Raw genomic sequence first — 18,621 nt, forward strand, 5'->3', positions numbered from 1 at the left:
TCATTAATTTTTTCTGTAATGCGTGCTTATGCAATATCAATATCTTGCCGGTATAAATGCTTTAGTTAATATTTTGAGACCTTAAATAAATACATTGATTTAGAAATTCTGCTTACTTTAAGGAAAATCACGGTTTTCTATGACGTCTGCACTCTCTCATGTGGAAGTTCAAGCATATCTGTAGCATCAGAGATTTTCACGTCGACATTTATTCTTTGATACGGCATTCATGCAAAAGCATTTAACCATCGCCTTAGAGCCGTGTCTACGACAGAAAATAGGACAGCTAAGTTTTGGTTGACATTTAAATTTAACTGAGAGCTTAAGTGTTTGACATCCTATGTCACTAATAACGTTAAATCTGTTCTATGATTACATTGAAGGTCACGCTATTCCACGTGACGTGTTGGTACCAATATCGTTTCGTTTCAACAAATAATTTTGTCTATAACACATGTGGATTGGACAAAATGCAAGCCTGTATAAGTCCTCTCCAAAATGTCGGTTTCAGTCTTTTCCTAAATCAAAACTAAACATACAATGCAAAGTAATTCGTATTATAGCGAGATAAAATGTCTACATTTTTAACATGTATTTTTGTGCTTGGTTTATCGCCCCGATGGACAGCTAGGATCATTTGAGACAGGGTCTGCTTGTAGTAGTTGGTGACTACCTCACTGAACAACATACGGAAGATATGCGACATGCCATCCAGAGCAATTAGGGTAACGTGACCTGTGTTCTAACCGACTGAGCTGTCGCGGCCCCTTAATAATATTTCAATTCAATTTGATCTTATTCCGTTTTACAAATTATTGAATAATAGTATATTTGACGGAAGGAGGGGGGGGGGGGGGGGGGGGGGGGGTGGGGGGGGGGGGGGGGGGGGGGGGGGGGGGGGGGGGGGGGGGGGGGGGGGGGGGGGGGGGAGGAGGCATTGTTGTATATATATGTTCTATAGATAAAGTTATTTTGGACCTCAAAATAATAGCATATGTTTCTGGTTGAATGATTTCTAAATTATATAGTTTCAATACGTCGCCAATAGTCTTCGCTAACATCGTGGTCCGTATACTACCCTTTTTCACAGATTTCTATTTTCCTTTTGTTTTTTATTTTTTTGTTTACTTTAAATATGATAAATGAATAAGATATATACATGTACCTTCGTAAAAATATTGTTAAGTGACATGTATCCTTCTTACCCCATTCGGACCGAATAAAAAAACTAAATTGAATCGCAGGGACATCGACAAGTCATATATTCAAAAATAAATAGCCAGAAATACCCTATATATAAAGAATTTGTGTTGTATTTTCTGGCTCTTTTTTATTCACTATTATCAGAATAGATATCACCGCTGAGTTTCAAACTCTTGAATAACCAGATAGACAGTGTAAAAAAGTATTGATGTTATCTAGATATTGATTACTATAACCGTCAATTAACGATCAGATATGGAATTTATAATTGATCATGCAGGCAGTGATTTTAGGACAGGTGTGTACGTGTGTCGTGTTGTCAGGGGCAACAAGTAAACAGGTGCATGCGCACCCGTATTACCGGCGTTAGGTGACCCGTGACGGTGTAAGAAAGCGTGTTCGGAACCGTTAAGTCCGTACATGTGCTTTCACGTCCTAGGCTAGACGTGAAAATGAAGTTAGAAATAATGGCCGGAGCCGAGTGACACTGACATTACCACACATCTACAGGATAATAACATATTATAGGATCTATATTAAACAGGTACGTATATCACGTTGTTTTAAATGGAACACGGGTCCTAGCCTCGTCTGTCAATACATCCAATATATAACAGCTGTATAATCCATGTACATTGGATGTATTGACAGACGAGGCTATAGAGGACCTGCGAATGGAACGATTTATATATACAGTATAAATGCTCAGCGCTGGACACCCCGGTGCGTTATAATGGCAAATAGGCTAAATATTGACTAGGTTTTAATTAGTAGCCCTAGAGTTTCATTTGGGCTAACACCAGACCTGTACATTCTGACAGCTAGCCCGAGTTTCCTCTGGCCCTGGTGACTGGTGTACGGGCCCTTCACAGACATGGTGTCAGGACCAGAAGAACTCAGGCTATCTGACAGCTAGATTTCTGGTGCCCAGGGGCTCGATTTCGGGTTTTGAGTAACATATGACATAAGTTAACAACCACAACACTATCAATTAAGAATTCATATTATATTCTGAAATTTGATAAAAAATGGGATAATGACCCCCCTCCCTCCCCAACACCACACAGAACATCAACCCCCTCCCCGACACCACACAGAACATCAACACCCCTCCCCAACACCACACAGAACATCACCCCCCTCCCCGACACCACACAGAACATCACCCCCTTCTCCAACACACACAGAAACATCAAACCCCTGCCCCAACACCACACAGAACATCACTCCCTTCCCGAAACCACACAGAACTCACCACCTCCCAACACCACCCAGAATCATCACCCCTCCCCGACACCACACAGATACATCACCCCCCCTCCACTCACCACACAAGAACATCACCCCCGCTCCCAAAACCACACAGAACATCACACCCCCCCCAACACCACGACAGAACATCAACCCCCTCCCCAAACACCACACAGAACATCACCCCTCCCCAAAACACACCATAAAATCACCCCCTTCCCCAACACCACACAGAACATCATCCCCCCCCCCCCAACACCACACAGAACATCACCCCCTCCCCAACACCACACAGAACATCACCCCCTCCCCAACACCACACAGAACATCACCCCCTCCCCCTCCCTGACACACACAGAACATCACCCCCCTCCCCGACACCACACAGAACATCACCCCCCCTCCCCAACACCACACAGAACATACCCCCCCTCCCAACACCACACAGAACATCACCCCCTCCCAAAAAACCACAACAGAACATCACCCCCCCCCCCACCCCAAAAACCACCAAAACCATCACCCCCCTCCCCAACACCACACCAGAACATCACCCCCCTCCCCAACACCACACAGAACATCACCCCCCTCCCCAAACACCACACAAAACCATCACCCCCCTCCCCAACACCACACAGAAACATCACCCCCTCCCGACACAAACAGAAAAAACACACACCCCCCTCCACCAAACCCACACAAACATCACCCCCCCACCCACAACAACCACAGAAAAACATCACCCCCCCCCCCAACACCACACAGAACATCACCCCCCTCCCCAACACCACACAGAACATCACCCCCCCCTCCCCCAACACCACACAGAACATCACCCCCCTCCCCAACACCACACAGAACATCACCCCCCCTCCCCAACACCACACAGAACATCACCCCCCTCCCCAACACCACACAGAACATCACCCCCCTCCCCGACACCACACAGAACATCACCCCCTCCCCGACACCACACAGAACATCACCCCCCTCCCCGACACCACACAGAACATCACCCCCTCCCCCCGACACCACACAGAACATCACCCCCCCTCCCCAACACCACACAGAACATCACCCCCCCTCCCCAACACCACACAGAACATCACCCCCCTCCCCAACACCACACAGAACATCACCCCCCTCCCCGACACCACACAGAACATCACCCCCCTCCCCAACACCACACAGAACATCACCCCCCTCCCCGACACCACACAGAACATCACCCCTCCCCGACACAACACAGAACACTCACCCCCTCCCCTGACACCACACAGAACATCACCCCCCTCCCCAACACCACACAGAACATCACCCCCCCTCCCCGACACCACACAAACATCACCCCCTCCCCAACACCACACAGAACATCATCCCCCCTCCCCAACACCACACAGAACATCACCCCCCTCCCCGACACCACACAGAACATCACCCCCTCCTCCAACACCACACAGAACATCACCCCCCTCCCCGACACCACACAGAACATCACCCCCCTCCCCGACACCACACAGAACATCACCCCCTCCCCAACACCACACAGAACATCACCCCCTCCCCAACACCACACAGAACATCACCCCCCTCCCCGACACCACACAGAACATCCACCCCCCCCCCCCCCCCCCCTTTATAGGTATTAATTTTTCTACCGACTGACAAGTCCTTGATTTTCTATTTTACAATTTTACAATAGGGTTAACAGTACCTGTATTTAGTTAAAACCACACACAGGTGCATGTGTCTCTTTATTAGATATTTAGAAAAATATGCTTCTTTCTTAATTTACTAGGATTGGATAATATTTTTCTGAATCACTAGTCTAACCTTTGATTAAAGGAAAAACTACCCATCCTTACCATTTTGATAATTAATATTAATGTATGATTGTACATGTATTACTTTCTAAGAGGCAAAATATAAAACACATAAAACGATGCACATACGCCCCTTTCCCTCACCCCAATTACCAACTTAAAATCTCCTACCCTTTCCATTACAGATCATGATCACAGCTATTGTTAACTATTTTGCTCTCCAGGAAATGTATAGTTATGTAGCTAATGTAGTATCATCCAAGGGAAGTAACTCTTAGCCAGAAAAAAACTTATTTTCTGTTATTTTACCATCCATTAGAGGGAGACAATTCAAAACAGCTGCGGTTAAACCTTTACTGGTGGTTGTTGTAGATCCATGGTACATAGAAAATATAATCCAATTCTTTTTCTTTTTGCTGCTTAAAGCCGCATACTCTAAAATAACCTAAAATTCTAGTTACACACATGTATTAATGGCAATCCCAGATGTTTAGTCACGCTCTCCGAATATTAAAATGACCGTTGGATTGGATGCTTGACCGGGGGAATCTTTGCGACATCAGTGTATAAAAATAACTCGCCACATTTATTTTTATCGCGAGATTTGCCATGGAGCCAAGAATGAGGCTACAACAACGTACACGACGCATAAACTACACACATGGCCGTTTGTTTACATATTGAGTATGCATGAACTTGCCTGTTAATGTTTTCATAGCTGTCTGGGTTTTGGCAGGGACATATGATAAGATATATATGTACCTGGTTTTTGCTGGCACATGCTTTCGGCGTTCAGCCATTGTTGTTGTTGACTGATAACCCTCCTGTTGCATTGTGGGACTAATTTGGATGGGAACTTGGTCCATTGGACCAGTTATTATTTTTTTGAATTTCCTCTATACTTTCTGTTGGTGTCATAAATACACATTTTCATCCAGTTTTTGATTCGCAATAACTTGTTAGGTATGGCCTCGACAGAGGTGGTCACCTGGCATCCACAGAGGTGGTCACCTGACCTTCACAGGGGTGGTCACCTGGCCTCCACAGGGGTGGTCACCTGGCCTCCACAGAGGTGGTCATCCGGCCTCCACGGGAGTGGTCACCTAGCCTCCACGGAGGTGGTCACCTGGCCTCCACAGAGATGGTCACCTGGCCTCCACGGAGGTGGTCACCTGGCCTCCACAGAGGTGGTCACCTGGCCTCCACAGAGGTGGTCACCTAGCCTCCACGGAGGTGCACGTTGTCACCTGGCCTCCACGGAGGTGGTCACCTGGCCTCAACGGAGGTGGTCACCTGGCCTCCACGGAGGTGGTCACCTAGCCTCCACGGAGGTGGTCACCTGTCCTCTAGTGAATCCACTCCTCTCTCTAATGGACCCACTCCTCTATCATCTAATTGACCCACTCCTCTGTCCTCTAATTGACCCACTTCTTTGTCCTCTAATTGACCCACTCCTCTGTCCTCTAATTGACCCACTCCGCTGTCCTCTAATGGACCCATTCCTCTGTCCTCTAATGAACCCACTCCTCTGTCCTCTAATGAACCCACTCCTCTGTCCTCTAATAGACCCACTCCTCTCTCTAATGGACCCACTCCTCTGTCCTCTAATGAACCCACTCCTCTGTCCTCTAATAGACCCACTCCTCTCTTTAATGGACCCACTCCTCTTTCCTCTAATTTATCCACTCCTCTGTCCTCTAATGGACCCTCTCCTCTGTCCTCTAATGGACCCACTCCTCTAATGGACCCACTCCTCTATCATCTTATGGACCCACTTCTCTGTCCTCTAATGGACCCACTCCTCTAATGGACCCACTCCTCTGTCCTCTAATGGACCCACTCCTATAATGGACCCATTCCTCTATCATCTTATGGACCCACTTCTCTGTCCTCTAATTGACCCACTCCTCTTTCCTCTAATGAACCTACTCCTCTGTCCTATAACTGGCCAGCCCCTTTTTACTCCATCCTCCTAATCCCTCCTCTGCCTTCTAGCGACATGAACAGGATAAAGTTATATAGATATTTTGTCCATATCAGATAATAACATGATTACTGAATAAAAACAAATAATTCATTATCAAATATTAAAATATTTCTAATATTAACAAATCATTTTTAATACATGAAAAAAAAATGGTTTTTTAATATTGATAAATCATATTGTGATTTTATAATATTAAAATTCAATTTTTGTATTTGAAATGATTTTATAATATAATGAAATAATATAATATTTGAAATGAATTTCAGATTCAATATGGCGGGGGAAGTGGTGCTGGATATAGGTAGCAAGGAGAAGCCAAAAACTTTAAGGGAAAAACTTCGTGACCATTACCATGACAAGAAAGCTGACAGGCGCCACAAAAATGCAGCAAAGATAACGATGAGATGCTTGATGGCAGTCCAGGCTCCGACCCAGCTCTTCATGTTTCAATACTACATTATTCCATACCTGTTTGAAGATTATGATGACTGGACGCAGTATTATCTAAAAGTTTTCATCACATACTTGGCTATCCAGGGTGTTTCAAACTTTTTGTGTACAATATTATATGATACAAGTCTCCCAAAGGATAAAGATCGTCCCGACGTACCAGGACTGAACCAGCGCTGGGAAAATCCACCTGATCATTTTGTGTCAATACACACAAGCAGTCAGAATGGATATGCTCTTCCAACGCAGTCACAAAATGTTGAAGTTACTGGGTTTGAGGTGGAAATATTGTGAAATTTGTAAAATGTACAAACCCCCTCGCACCCATCATTGTGATACATGCCAAGCATGTATCTTAAAACGTGATCACCACTGTTTCATGGTTGGGAATTGTATCGGTTTTAAAAACCAGAGATATTTTCGTGGTATTGACATTTTATGCAGTACTTGTTGGGTTGCTGGGGGGATATTTCCAATACCGATACCTCCTGGTGTACTACTGTCCGATAAGTTTACTCCTGGACGGACTTTATACCCCCAGTAGCATTCTACCGCTGGCTGTTCGGGACTGTAGACACAATGTCTCTACACATATGTGTCATGATTTCTCAGGTCTATCTTGAATTCCTCTTTGGGTTTTTCGGCTTTGCTTATTTCACCTCACAAATCTCCATAATTGCCCAGGGAAAGACTCTTTATGAGCTTGCAAAATCCATTCCTATTCGAAACTTAAATAGTGTGAATCATAACTTTCGATCTGTGTTTGGTGACTTTTGGATTCTAAATTTCCTTTTTCCAATGCAGCTGATTTTCCGTCAGAGAGAAGATGGCAGAAGATGGGAAGGTGTCAAACTAGATCATAACGCAAATCTTCAGGAAAAAAACAACTAAAGCAACTAAAAAAAAGATGATGCATGTTATTGCGTTATGTTTACATTTGCTCCGCATTTTCCCATAGACACAATGCTAAGAGGCTGTTGCTGTCATACACCTATAACACCCATTGCCTCAGGCTATAACACCCAGTTGGTCATGTGACATTAGAAAAGGCGGTAATTTTTGTGTTGTTTCAGTTTTCAAAATTGATGAAAATGGAAAGGCAATGAAAATATAGGTTTTGAATTGGCTTGGTTTGTTTTTGTTTAACGTCCTATTAACAGCCAGGGTCATTTAAGGACGTTCCAGGTTTTGGAGGTGGAGGAAAGCCGGAGTACCAAAACCACCGGCCTACGGTCAGTATCTGGCAACTGCCCCACGTAGGTTTCGAACTCGCAACCCAGTTGTGGAGGGCTAGTGATAAAGTGTCGGTACACCTTAACCACTCGGCCAAGTATTGAACAGTGGTTTTAATGTTGTTATAATGTTCAAAATGTATGGTGGGCAAATGCAGTAAAGTTATCCGAATTGGTTTCCATGGCATCTAACCACCGTACATCTTGCTGCCATATGGACTATTTACACAATAATAAACACTATTCATTGCTAAAACTCCAGTGGCCGAGTGGTTAAGGTGTCCTGACACTTTATCACTAGCCCTCCACCTCTCGGTTGCTAGTTCGAAACCTACGTGAGGCAGTTGCCAGGTACTGACCGTAGGCCGGTGGTTTTTTTTGGGTACTCTTGCTTTCCTCCACCTCCAAACCTGGCACGTCCTTAAATGACCCTGGCTGTTAATATGACGTTAAACAAAAACAAACCAAACCAAACTAAAATAATATGCCAGAGAGAATTATAGTTTGATACTTCAGAAATATTTTCATCTTTTAGTAGTGTTTATTATGGTTAATTAGACAAGGAATCTTGATTTTAAGAGTCCTTCCATGACAAAGGCCAAAACTTTCAGGGTAGGTACACAAATATGGGGGTCAGGGTAATCGGAACTCATTAATTTTAAAACTTCAAATCCAAACTTAATTTATTAATACATAAAAATCAACAATAAAATAAGGTAATCAGGGTATCGGGTATTTTGTAAACAAAAAATAATATGTCCAGCATCCAGTATAAACAGTTATTGCATATGAAAGTATATAATGGTGTATACTGTACCTTTATGCTTATGATGCATTTTGGATGAATTTCATCTGGAGTTATGTCCCTTTCTGACTTTCGTATAGCATTTTGTAGATGTAAAATAAATTACTCTGGAGGAATGTCCTTTTTCTGATAGCATTTTGTTTGAATAGCGGTTCAAGTGCTCTTAAGTACACTTCAGCTTTTTTGAAGGTTATTTATTTAAACAAATCTACACACATCTTATGTATAGCACCAGTGATTTTTATATTGAGATGAGTTTCCCTAGAGATCTATATACGTGATGATATGTACTCAATTTTTTTTTTCTGATATTTAATATTCTCTAATCTAACATAGTTATGTTCCATTTTCTCAATTTCATTTAAATGTGATACATATGTACTTTTACTTACCTTTAACGTACATATATAAAAATGTGATATGTTCATTGAGAAATAGCATTTTACCTCAGTGCCTGTGCATTTCTCTACCATGATTTAACTACTGGTAGTAAGCGAAAAAAAGTCGAAAGGTCAAAGATTTATAGTTATATACATGTATAGATATAATAATATATATATATGTTTTTAAATCTTTAATTCGAAATGCAACTATAAGGTATATAGTTTTCACCAAAAAATTAAACTTATGCAATGTTTATTTATTTTACATAATGCTTAACATTGAGAAAAGGTGATTTCAGATGTAGGATGAAATTATCATTAAAGTTTTCCAGCGAAGGTTAAATTTATAGATGTCTAAAATTTACAAAATGAAGAAAAAATAGGGAGAAACATTGATGAATTTGTATCAGAGGTTCAAATTTTTGAAATTTCTGATTTTCAGATTTTGCTAAAAATACTAAAAAGTTATGCATAAAAAAAACCCAAAAATGTACAAAATTTGGACATTTAGCACTGATATACAAACTATATAAGTAATATCATGTAGATATTTAAAGTGATATTTTAGATTGCTTTTCAGGATTGAAGACAAAAGATTGGGGTGGCAGTATTTAGTTTCTGCACACTTACTTGAAATTCAATTTGGCTATAATCATGGCCATTGACCCAACTCAAACTTCAAACACATGCTTGGAATTGTTTTCCAAGAGTTAGATGACTTTTACTTCAAATAGAATATTGGTCTGTGCATAGTTGCACAGTTCTATTTGTAGTTAAGTTCCTTTGAGACATATTAAAAAACATAAGCAGCACTTCCTTACAGAAAAAATAAAATAAAATTGATTTTTCAGTCTAAAGGTCGAAGTTCAAGGTCATTGCCACTGTGAATTAAAGTATTACTCAGTATTTCCACACAAGATCTTTTGTCTGCATATTGTAAAAGTAGAGAGTATAAGGTCACCTTACTAGCTCAGACTAGCAGGAATTTCTCTTTGTCCAAATGTTAAGACTTTGCCTTGGGGGGGAGAGGTTGATAATTTGATCCCTAGTGCAGACAGGGTATTTTTCATTACTCCTTCCAGTAACAATATCAACCTAAAATTCACTCTGTGGTTCCATCATTGCTTGTTGGAGATTGCTTTTTTTTTGGATATGAAGTTCAAAGGTCAAGGTCAATGTCACTATAAATATGAAATTTCTTTCTTTCTGGTTATTTCAGTTTTGTTATGATTCAATATTGAGAATGGGTTGCATGGGGTTTGCATAACATAGTGTTTAATCCAATTTTAGATTGCATGGGAAAAAAGTGCTTGGTAAGTTGTCTTCCAATAGTTGCTGAAGATCTTCATCGCTGACATCACTGGCCGTCCCAGTAAAATGTGCTTATATAACAAGGGAAATTTCCAGTATCTATTTTTAACGAGGGGAATTCCAGTATTTATTTTAGAATGTTAATGCAAGTTTTCTGGTGTGCGACACCAGTTGTAAAACTGTCCTGTTACCTGTCAGCCATAAAAATCAACCATTTTAGGTGTCATTAAAAAGTCAATAATAATACAATTGTGCCATACATTTTTAGTGAAATATTTTTGTACAGTCTGCAAATTTACAATTCTTGTTTCTGTAATAAGTTTAAACTTAAGTGTCATTTTATAGTCACAATATAATAGTTGTCAGCAGTTTAATCCGGAAACCTTCATAATGTTTCATAAATATAATTTATTTTTATTTTTTTCTTTGTTACTTATATTGATACCATTTTTTTTACAGTTTTATTATAATTCTAGATATCATTGTGCTATAGGTTATAAATAGAATTTATATATTTGTGAATTTGCAATATGTTCAGAACATTTGATTGAGTCTGTAGTTTTGATCATAGGAATTCAATGACACAATCCAAACCTACAGTCCATATAATATATAATAAAAACTGTGGGTTGGGAATTTGTATCAAGTCCCTGTGGTTTGATTGATTGATAATGAAAAAACCTAAGTGACTTATTTTTAAAAATATAATTTACATTTTTGGAAATATGCAATTTCCTTTTGTACAATTTTCAACAAAAATTTGATGTTTAAATCTAGAAATCTGTGTGCCATATTTCAAAAATATGATTTATTTGTGAATTTACTATTTATACAAAAATTCTCAGTTTAATTCATTTGTCAGGAATTTTTATTTTAACCTAGAAATATGATGTGCCATATTATACTTTCAAAAATAGGATTTATTTATTTGTGATTTTGTGGTATCTTTTTGTATTTTTGTCAGCAAATTGATAATAAAAATCTTGAAATATACATGTATGTGCCATATTTTAAAAATATGATTTACTGATGTTTATTTATGAATTTACAAATCTCTGTTTGATATGTTTTTCAGCATTTTTATATAAATATATACAGTAAAGCTATGTGCCATGTTCTAAAAGCATAATATATTTTCCTTTTAGTTTACTATCTATATTAGTGTACAGCATCAATCCTGATGTTAATCTGTGTGCTATATTTCAGAAATAAAATCTCTATCCTTGCATATTTACTGTTGTAAAGTCTTCATTGTAACTAGTTTTGATATAAGATTCAGTTTGAATGTCACAAGCATCTTTACAGCTTTAACTGTTGAAAGTTATGCTCCAGACAACATTGTTTTGAAAATTTGGGTAATTGATTGACCTTTGAACTGAAAGTGCAATGTGCAGCACCTGGTAACACAGCGAATGTGGGTGTCAGAGCGAATGTGGGTGTCAGAGTGAATGTGGGTGTCAGAGCGAATGTGGTGTCAGAGCGAATGTGGGTGACACAATGATTGTGGGTGACACAGAATGAGGGTGACACTGAATGGTGGTGAAACTGCAAAAGTGGGTGATACAGCGAATGTTGGTAACAAAGCAACTGGGTGACAGTATTTATGGGTGACAGTTACTGTGGGTGACACTGCTCCTAAGCGTGACCCAGCGACAGGATCGCATATATGTTTCTGATTTCATGAGATATCTTGATATAACTGTTCAAAAGTTATGTCCCAGATAATATTGTGTTACAGCAAAACCATATGATTTAACCTTGGCATTTAACATGTGACTTTGCTTCATTATCATATAATGAACTATAAAAATATACTTTGCAAGATATATAAGGTATTTCTGGCTAATTCTTTTTTTTTTTTTTTTATTTTTTAATTTTTCAAGATTTTTTTCATAAATACAAAACATTTGAAACATATATGCACACACATTCTCACTCTTACACCCACAGTAACTATACTTATGATTCATCATCATCATCATCATCATCATACATAATCAAACATCATCATCATCATATCAGCATCATCATCTTCATCATCATCTTACTCCTCATCATCATCGGTTCATCATCACCACCATCATCATCATCATCATCATCATCATCACCCTCATCACCATCCATTCATCATCATCATCATCATCATCATCAAAAGAATCACACTTAATCATCATCATCATCATCTATCATGATATCATTATCCATACATAAATTATTATCATTTTTTTCATCACAATAAAACATCATCATCCTTATCATCACACAAAAAACATCATCTTCATCACGATTATTTTAAACTTGAACCACAAGCCTCACATCTACTTACATGATTTACATATTAATTAACACACATACATAACCTAACCTAAATTTATACAGAGTGAGAAAGAAGCAGACAGACATACCATCACACAGACAAGACAGACAGATAGACACAGACAGACGCACCATTACACAGACCTACACACACACACACACTTCGACACCGACAGACACACACATAGACGCACCATCACACAAGACAAAACAGACACACGCACAGACAGACGCATAACCGGACACACCATCACACATAGAACGCACACACACAAAGACAGACAAAAATAAACATGACTGAAGCATGGGAGAAAATTTCTTTAAATGGTAAAAATAAAAGTAATGGAAAGGAGCTAGAACAGGCGATGTCAGTCTTTGGGGACCTAAAGCTATATATGCAAAGAGGAACTATCTTTTTCAGATGACTATAAATCTAGAACAGGTTTCCATTTCTTCCAATTGAGTTCAAATTGCCTTTTAATTTTCTCACTTTTATGTAATTAATGTATTGTTGAATAGAAAAATGATCTTTGATGACATTAATAAGCGCATAAAGATTTAAAGAGTTGCTGAGACATCTAGTTTTATAAATATAATGCTTGATAAGAATTAAAATTTCGTTATCAACATTACTGCAGTACTGTGATACTATACCAAACAGGAAGGATTCTTTATTGTAAGCAAACGGAATTAAAAGTATATCAAGTAGTGCTTCAAATCTCTGTAATAGTGACTGAACCTCTTGGCATTCCCATAAGCAATGCACTATTGTTTCACGCTCCATACAACATAAGTTACATAAAATACTAGGACTTAAGTTTATTTTAAAAAGGAAAGTGTTTGTTACCAAAATATGATGTATAATTCTCATTTGGAACCACTGTAATTTAGAACTTTTGGTAACTATAAAAGGAAGTTTGAATATTTTGGCCCATTTATTTTGATCAATAATGAATTCTTGGTTCCATTTTCTTGTTCCAGTAGGTATGGATATTGGCGCAATAAGGCATTTATAAAAATCTTTTGAACCCTTTTCACTCTTAAAAAATATGTCAAATAGAAAAGGTAGAAAAGGCTGTTGAGGTCTTTGAATCAGGTAATCAAATTTTTTCAAAAAGCGCTTGATAGCTGAAACTAGTCCATGGTATTGGAGAAAATTTCTGTTTATAGTTCGAAAATTATGTCTGAACTCTTCAAAAGAAAGAAAAGCTAAATCATCTGAATCTTTAATTAAATCATTTATTGTTAATATGCCCACATCAAACCAGTTTTGATAAAAAACATACTTGTTGTTTACCTTGATATCATTATTATACCAGATGGGTGATTTTAAAATTGAGTCTGGTTTTGGAAGCCTAATAGAATCTGAATTATTAAGCCTATTTAATGATTTAAACACGTCCCTCCAAAAAAAGTTTTTACAATTGGATCTACACAAATCAATACATTCCTTTCCACAGTTACATAGTTTTCTAATTCTGGCTAATTCTATATCAAACGACTGGACTTGTCCCAGTGGTCCAACACTCCATCCTTTAGCAGTTACAAGATTCGTTTGTAGAGGGACGAACTTAATGCTCATGTAAATAGTAAATCAGGTGATATTTATCCAGATTAAAAATTACTATTCTGTTGCAATTAAACAGAAATTACTTTACCAATTGTTAATACCGGGTATGTGTCATGGCTATCCATGGGTCTTGATTTTGACATTTTATTTGTTAACCTTCCTGTTAATTTCGGCAAAACAAGCATTAAATGCAAGTTTCAGGAGAACAAATAAAGCTCATATAGATCAGACATATTGCACAAAATAACCATGTCGTGTTTCTATAGCAGGTAGTGCGAGCGCTTGTTTGACCAGATTTTACTTTATAAAAGCTTAAACGTCGATTCTCTTTTTACCATGAAATGCAAATTGGCATATAGGGAGGCATTTCAATCTTCAAAAACGCTCTTATCAGACACTATAAAGAACTCTGATTATAGCAAGTAGTCCGTCTTTAGGGAAAATAGTTCAGCAGTAGAGTTTTAGGTTAAATATTCTGATTTCTGAAAATAGACCCAAACTCCACTATTTAACTTTTTGTCTCGAAAAAAACATTCCTCTTACTGTGCCCAGATGTGTTGATAGTATCTAATATGGGCATTTTTAGTAATTGAAATGCCTCCTTATATGTCATATTTGTGCATTATTATTCATAGCCGCCATTTGCATTTCAAGGTCATAGGAGAATCGACGTTTATGTTTTAATAGAGTAAAATCTGGTCAAACAAGCGCTCACACTACCTGCTATAGACACTTGTGACCATAACGGCATGGATATTTTGTGCAATATGTCTGATCTACATGAGCTTTATTTGTTCTCCTGAAACATGGTTTTTATTTCTGTTTTGCCGAAATTAACTGGTAGTATATAACAAATTAAATGTCAAAATCAAGACCCATGGATAGCCATGAAACATTTTAACAATTGGTCAAGTTACATCTGTTTAATTGCTACAGAATAGTGATATTTTAATATGGATAAATAACACTTGATTTACTATTTACATGAATCTTAACATGAACAAATTGCAAAGTCGCATTTCTATAAAAAAAAAAAAAAAAAAAAAAAACTTTGTCCAGCTGTACCTATATCAACACACAAATTGGATAAACCTTCAATTCTAAAAAATATCTCATGTCCTGCACTATCTTTATGGACTCAGAAATTGGTGATTTTTTCTGTCTGTAAAATGACCTGCTATACTGTTCACCCGACTACACCGCCGTTCATTTCGACATGCAACAATATTATCCGTCGCCAAGTTTACTTTATTTGATGAACCACCTGTATGCTACAAGCATATTTTTTCACATTTTGGGCCATACGATTAGACAGGTTTCACTTCATATACTGAAAACATAAATATTTTAGCGGTGTTCTTATTTTAGGGGTTGTCACGCTGAATCCTTCCACTAAATTACAATGTTGCCAATGGTAGCTCCTATATATTGTTTTCTGCAGTACCTATGGGTGAGACCATTTAGCATTACGGCTTCTTTGTGTAAATGTGTTTATGTGAAACTAAGTCCACCAAAATATATCAGGTACCGTACAACAGGAAAAGTAACAATCAGTACTATATGTTTCAGATCCAACATGGCGGGGAATGTTGCGGTGGAGATTAGCCCTGAGGAGAAACTAGAAAAGCTGAGGTTCCATCATTATTCGCTGAAGATAATTCTGCGACTGTTGATGGCGTTCGAAGCTCCATCCCAACTTTTCATGTTTCTTTACTATATAATCCCTTACCTGTTCGAGGACTACTCACAGGGAACTCGGAATGTCCTCAGCTTCTTCGTAATCCTTGGCACCGTGGAAGGCTTGTATAATTATTTCTGTGTAATCCTCTGCGACCCGTCTGTTCCCAAGAAAGTTCAACGAAATAAACACCAATCAAATTCACAGGATCGGCCAACTACATCAAATCACATGACAAATTCCACCTATCAAAATGGAGTATCGATTGACCTCTACCCCGATCACTATGACGACGATTTGGGTCTACAATGGCGTTACTGTGATAAGTGCGAGTGCGACATGCCGCCGAGGTCGTGGCATTGCGACATTTGTCAGGGATGTATATTAAAACGCGACCACCACTGTTTTATGGTAGGGAACTGTATTGGTCTCAACAACCAGAAGTACTTCGCTGTTCTGGCATTGTATGCCCTTCTGTGTGGATGGGTTGGCGGTTATTTTCAGTATAAATACCTGCAGACATTTTACTATCCGGAGAGCTGGTCTTGGACAGATTTCCTTCCACCGTTTACAATGTACCGCTGGCTGTTCGGTCGGTGGCCCGCCCTGACATTTCATATCGTTGTAATGATTTGTCAGATTTATCTAGAATTTTTATTCGGAACTTTTGGGTTTTTATATTTTACATTCCAAATGACCGTTATAGCGAAAGGATACACAGCATTTGAAATGGCCAAAATGATGCCGGTTAGAAATACCAACTCCAGAAACTTCAATTTTCGCACTGTGTTCGGAGACTATTGGGCACTCAATTTCGTATTACCTATGTCGTACTTTTTCCCGCCTAAAGTCGACGGCATTAAATGGGAAGGGGTGAAAATAGATCATAATGCATAAGATGTATTTCCTCAGGTGTTGAAGAATATTTTATACAATCAGAAATAGCAGAGACCTACACCAAATTATATATATATATATATAGGGCAAAGAAGTAATTACAACAGTGTGGACAATGAAAATATTAAATTTTCGAGGCAATCCGCCCCATTTCTTATTTGCTCAATATTAACATTTCAAGTAATTCGTATCAGACATACGTTTACAAACTATACAGTAAGATTTAGTACTAGTATTTGAAATTGGTTCATTGATTTGAAATACATGATGTACATTGTATAACGGATTTATAACCAATGTGTTTCGAAGCATATTTATACATTTTGTATTTATATTAACTTAAATTATTGTTTGAAACATGTATAAACTCTATTTTTATGATGTACAGCATAATATTTATCACTAGAAATATAAAAGTGAGGAAATCTCTATTTACAGATTTTTTAATAAGTATTTACTCTACAGGGACCACAGAACCAAATCAAAAATAGATTGTGGGTTTTCTCCGTTTGGCCAGAAGATTTAATAGGAAGGTGAATGCATCGGGGCCTATTGATTGGATATTTAGGTGAGGGAAGTTTCCAAAGTTTTATGTGTGGGCTGGGCAATAATACATTTAGATGTAAAATATATAGAAAAAAAGTTATTTTTGTCCTAGCCTGTTTTTGTCAGGGGGAGTTAATTAAGTGTGTATTTTGTTGTAAATTTAGATGGATTTTTGGTGCTGAATTCAATACAAGAAGGACAGTGGTAAACGTTAGCATTATCGTCTATGGGAAATCATTTGGTTCCGTAGTTCCTACAGGGATACGACAATCCCATACAACATACCATTAGAACCCCTATTTCTCTATATTGGCCTGAAGTCAATTCAATTCGACATACTATGAGAACCCCTATATCTCAATATTGGTCTGACGTCAATTCTATTCAAAATACCATGAAAGCCCCTCAATCTCTATATTCCTCTGATATCAATTCAATTCTACATACAACGAGAACCTCTTCATCTCTATATTGTCTGAGGTCAATTCAACGTACGTATCACACATTACACAAACAAATAATAGGGATGTCAAACAGCAATTCTTTTATCAATAAATATGTAAATATTATTGTACAGTTTTATGCCTGCATTTTTACATGCCTGTCAAATTTGATGAAAGGAATTTTTGTAAAAGGTATTGCCCTTTGTTTATATATGATTTTCTATTCTTCGACAACTTGTATTTATTACATATATTGCTTCCATGAACAGTCTTTTGGTTCGACTATTGATGTAAATGGTTTTGCCCTTTGTTTATTTCTAGCACTTGAATCTTGTTCTTTATAATCAGGATTGATATCAGGTTGACTTCAATGTGCTGGGAGACCAACTCCTGATTACTTGTTTTTTTGTTTTGTTTTTTTAACTTTTGAGAAAATAGATATTGAATTGGTACGGACAGTTTGGGACAAGAGCATGGCACCTTAACACTCATAAGGTGACACAAGTTTATCTGAATGCAAAATTGTATATCATATTGTATGGCATTCGAAGGGCGTATATTTTCCGTCGAGTCCAAAGATTGGATATTCATCAATACACAGATGTTATCATTTTATATTTGATGTCTTGGAAGATTATCCAAGATCTATATTAGTATCATTCATCATGTCGAAAATAACATCAGAAACAACATTGATGGTTTAATGCTGGACGAGACATGAACTTG

General features: G+C 38.2%; 1 protein-coding gene across 2 annotated transcripts; it reads left to right on the plus strand.

The window, feature by feature from the left end:
- The first annotated feature begins 1,600 nt into the window (after positions 1–1,600).
- LOC117316653 (putative ZDHHC-type palmitoyltransferase 4) lies at positions 1,601–17,469 on the plus strand. 2 transcript variants are annotated; one of them, XM_033871352.1, is made up of 2 exons: positions 1,601–1,747; positions 15,901–17,469. In XM_033871352.1, exon 2 carries the CDS (start codon positions 15,908–15,910, stop codon positions 16,904–16,906), a length of 999 nt encoding a protein of 332 aa, XP_033727243.1. In that variant the 5' UTR covers positions 1,601–1,747; positions 15,901–15,907; the 3' UTR covers positions 16,907–17,469. The 2 variants fall into 2 exon arrangements, with proteins under 2 accessions (XP_033727243.1, XP_033727244.1); XM_033871353.1 differs by lacking the exon at positions 15,901–17,469 and adding an exon at positions 6,531–7,923.
- Positions 17,470–18,621: the final 1,152 nt, after the last annotated feature.

This window comes from Pecten maximus, chromosome 18, assembly GCF_902652985.1.
Source record: "Pecten maximus chromosome 18, xPecMax1.1, whole genome shotgun sequence".
NCBI classification, from domain to species: Eukaryota; Metazoa; Mollusca; class Bivalvia; order Pectinida; family Pectinidae; genus Pecten; species Pecten maximus.

Coding starts and splice junctions, on each gene's coding strand:
- LOC117316653 (XM_033871352.1), top strand. CDS start 15,908: ATGGCGGGGAATGTTGCGGTGGAGATTAGCCCTGAGGAGAAACTAGAA.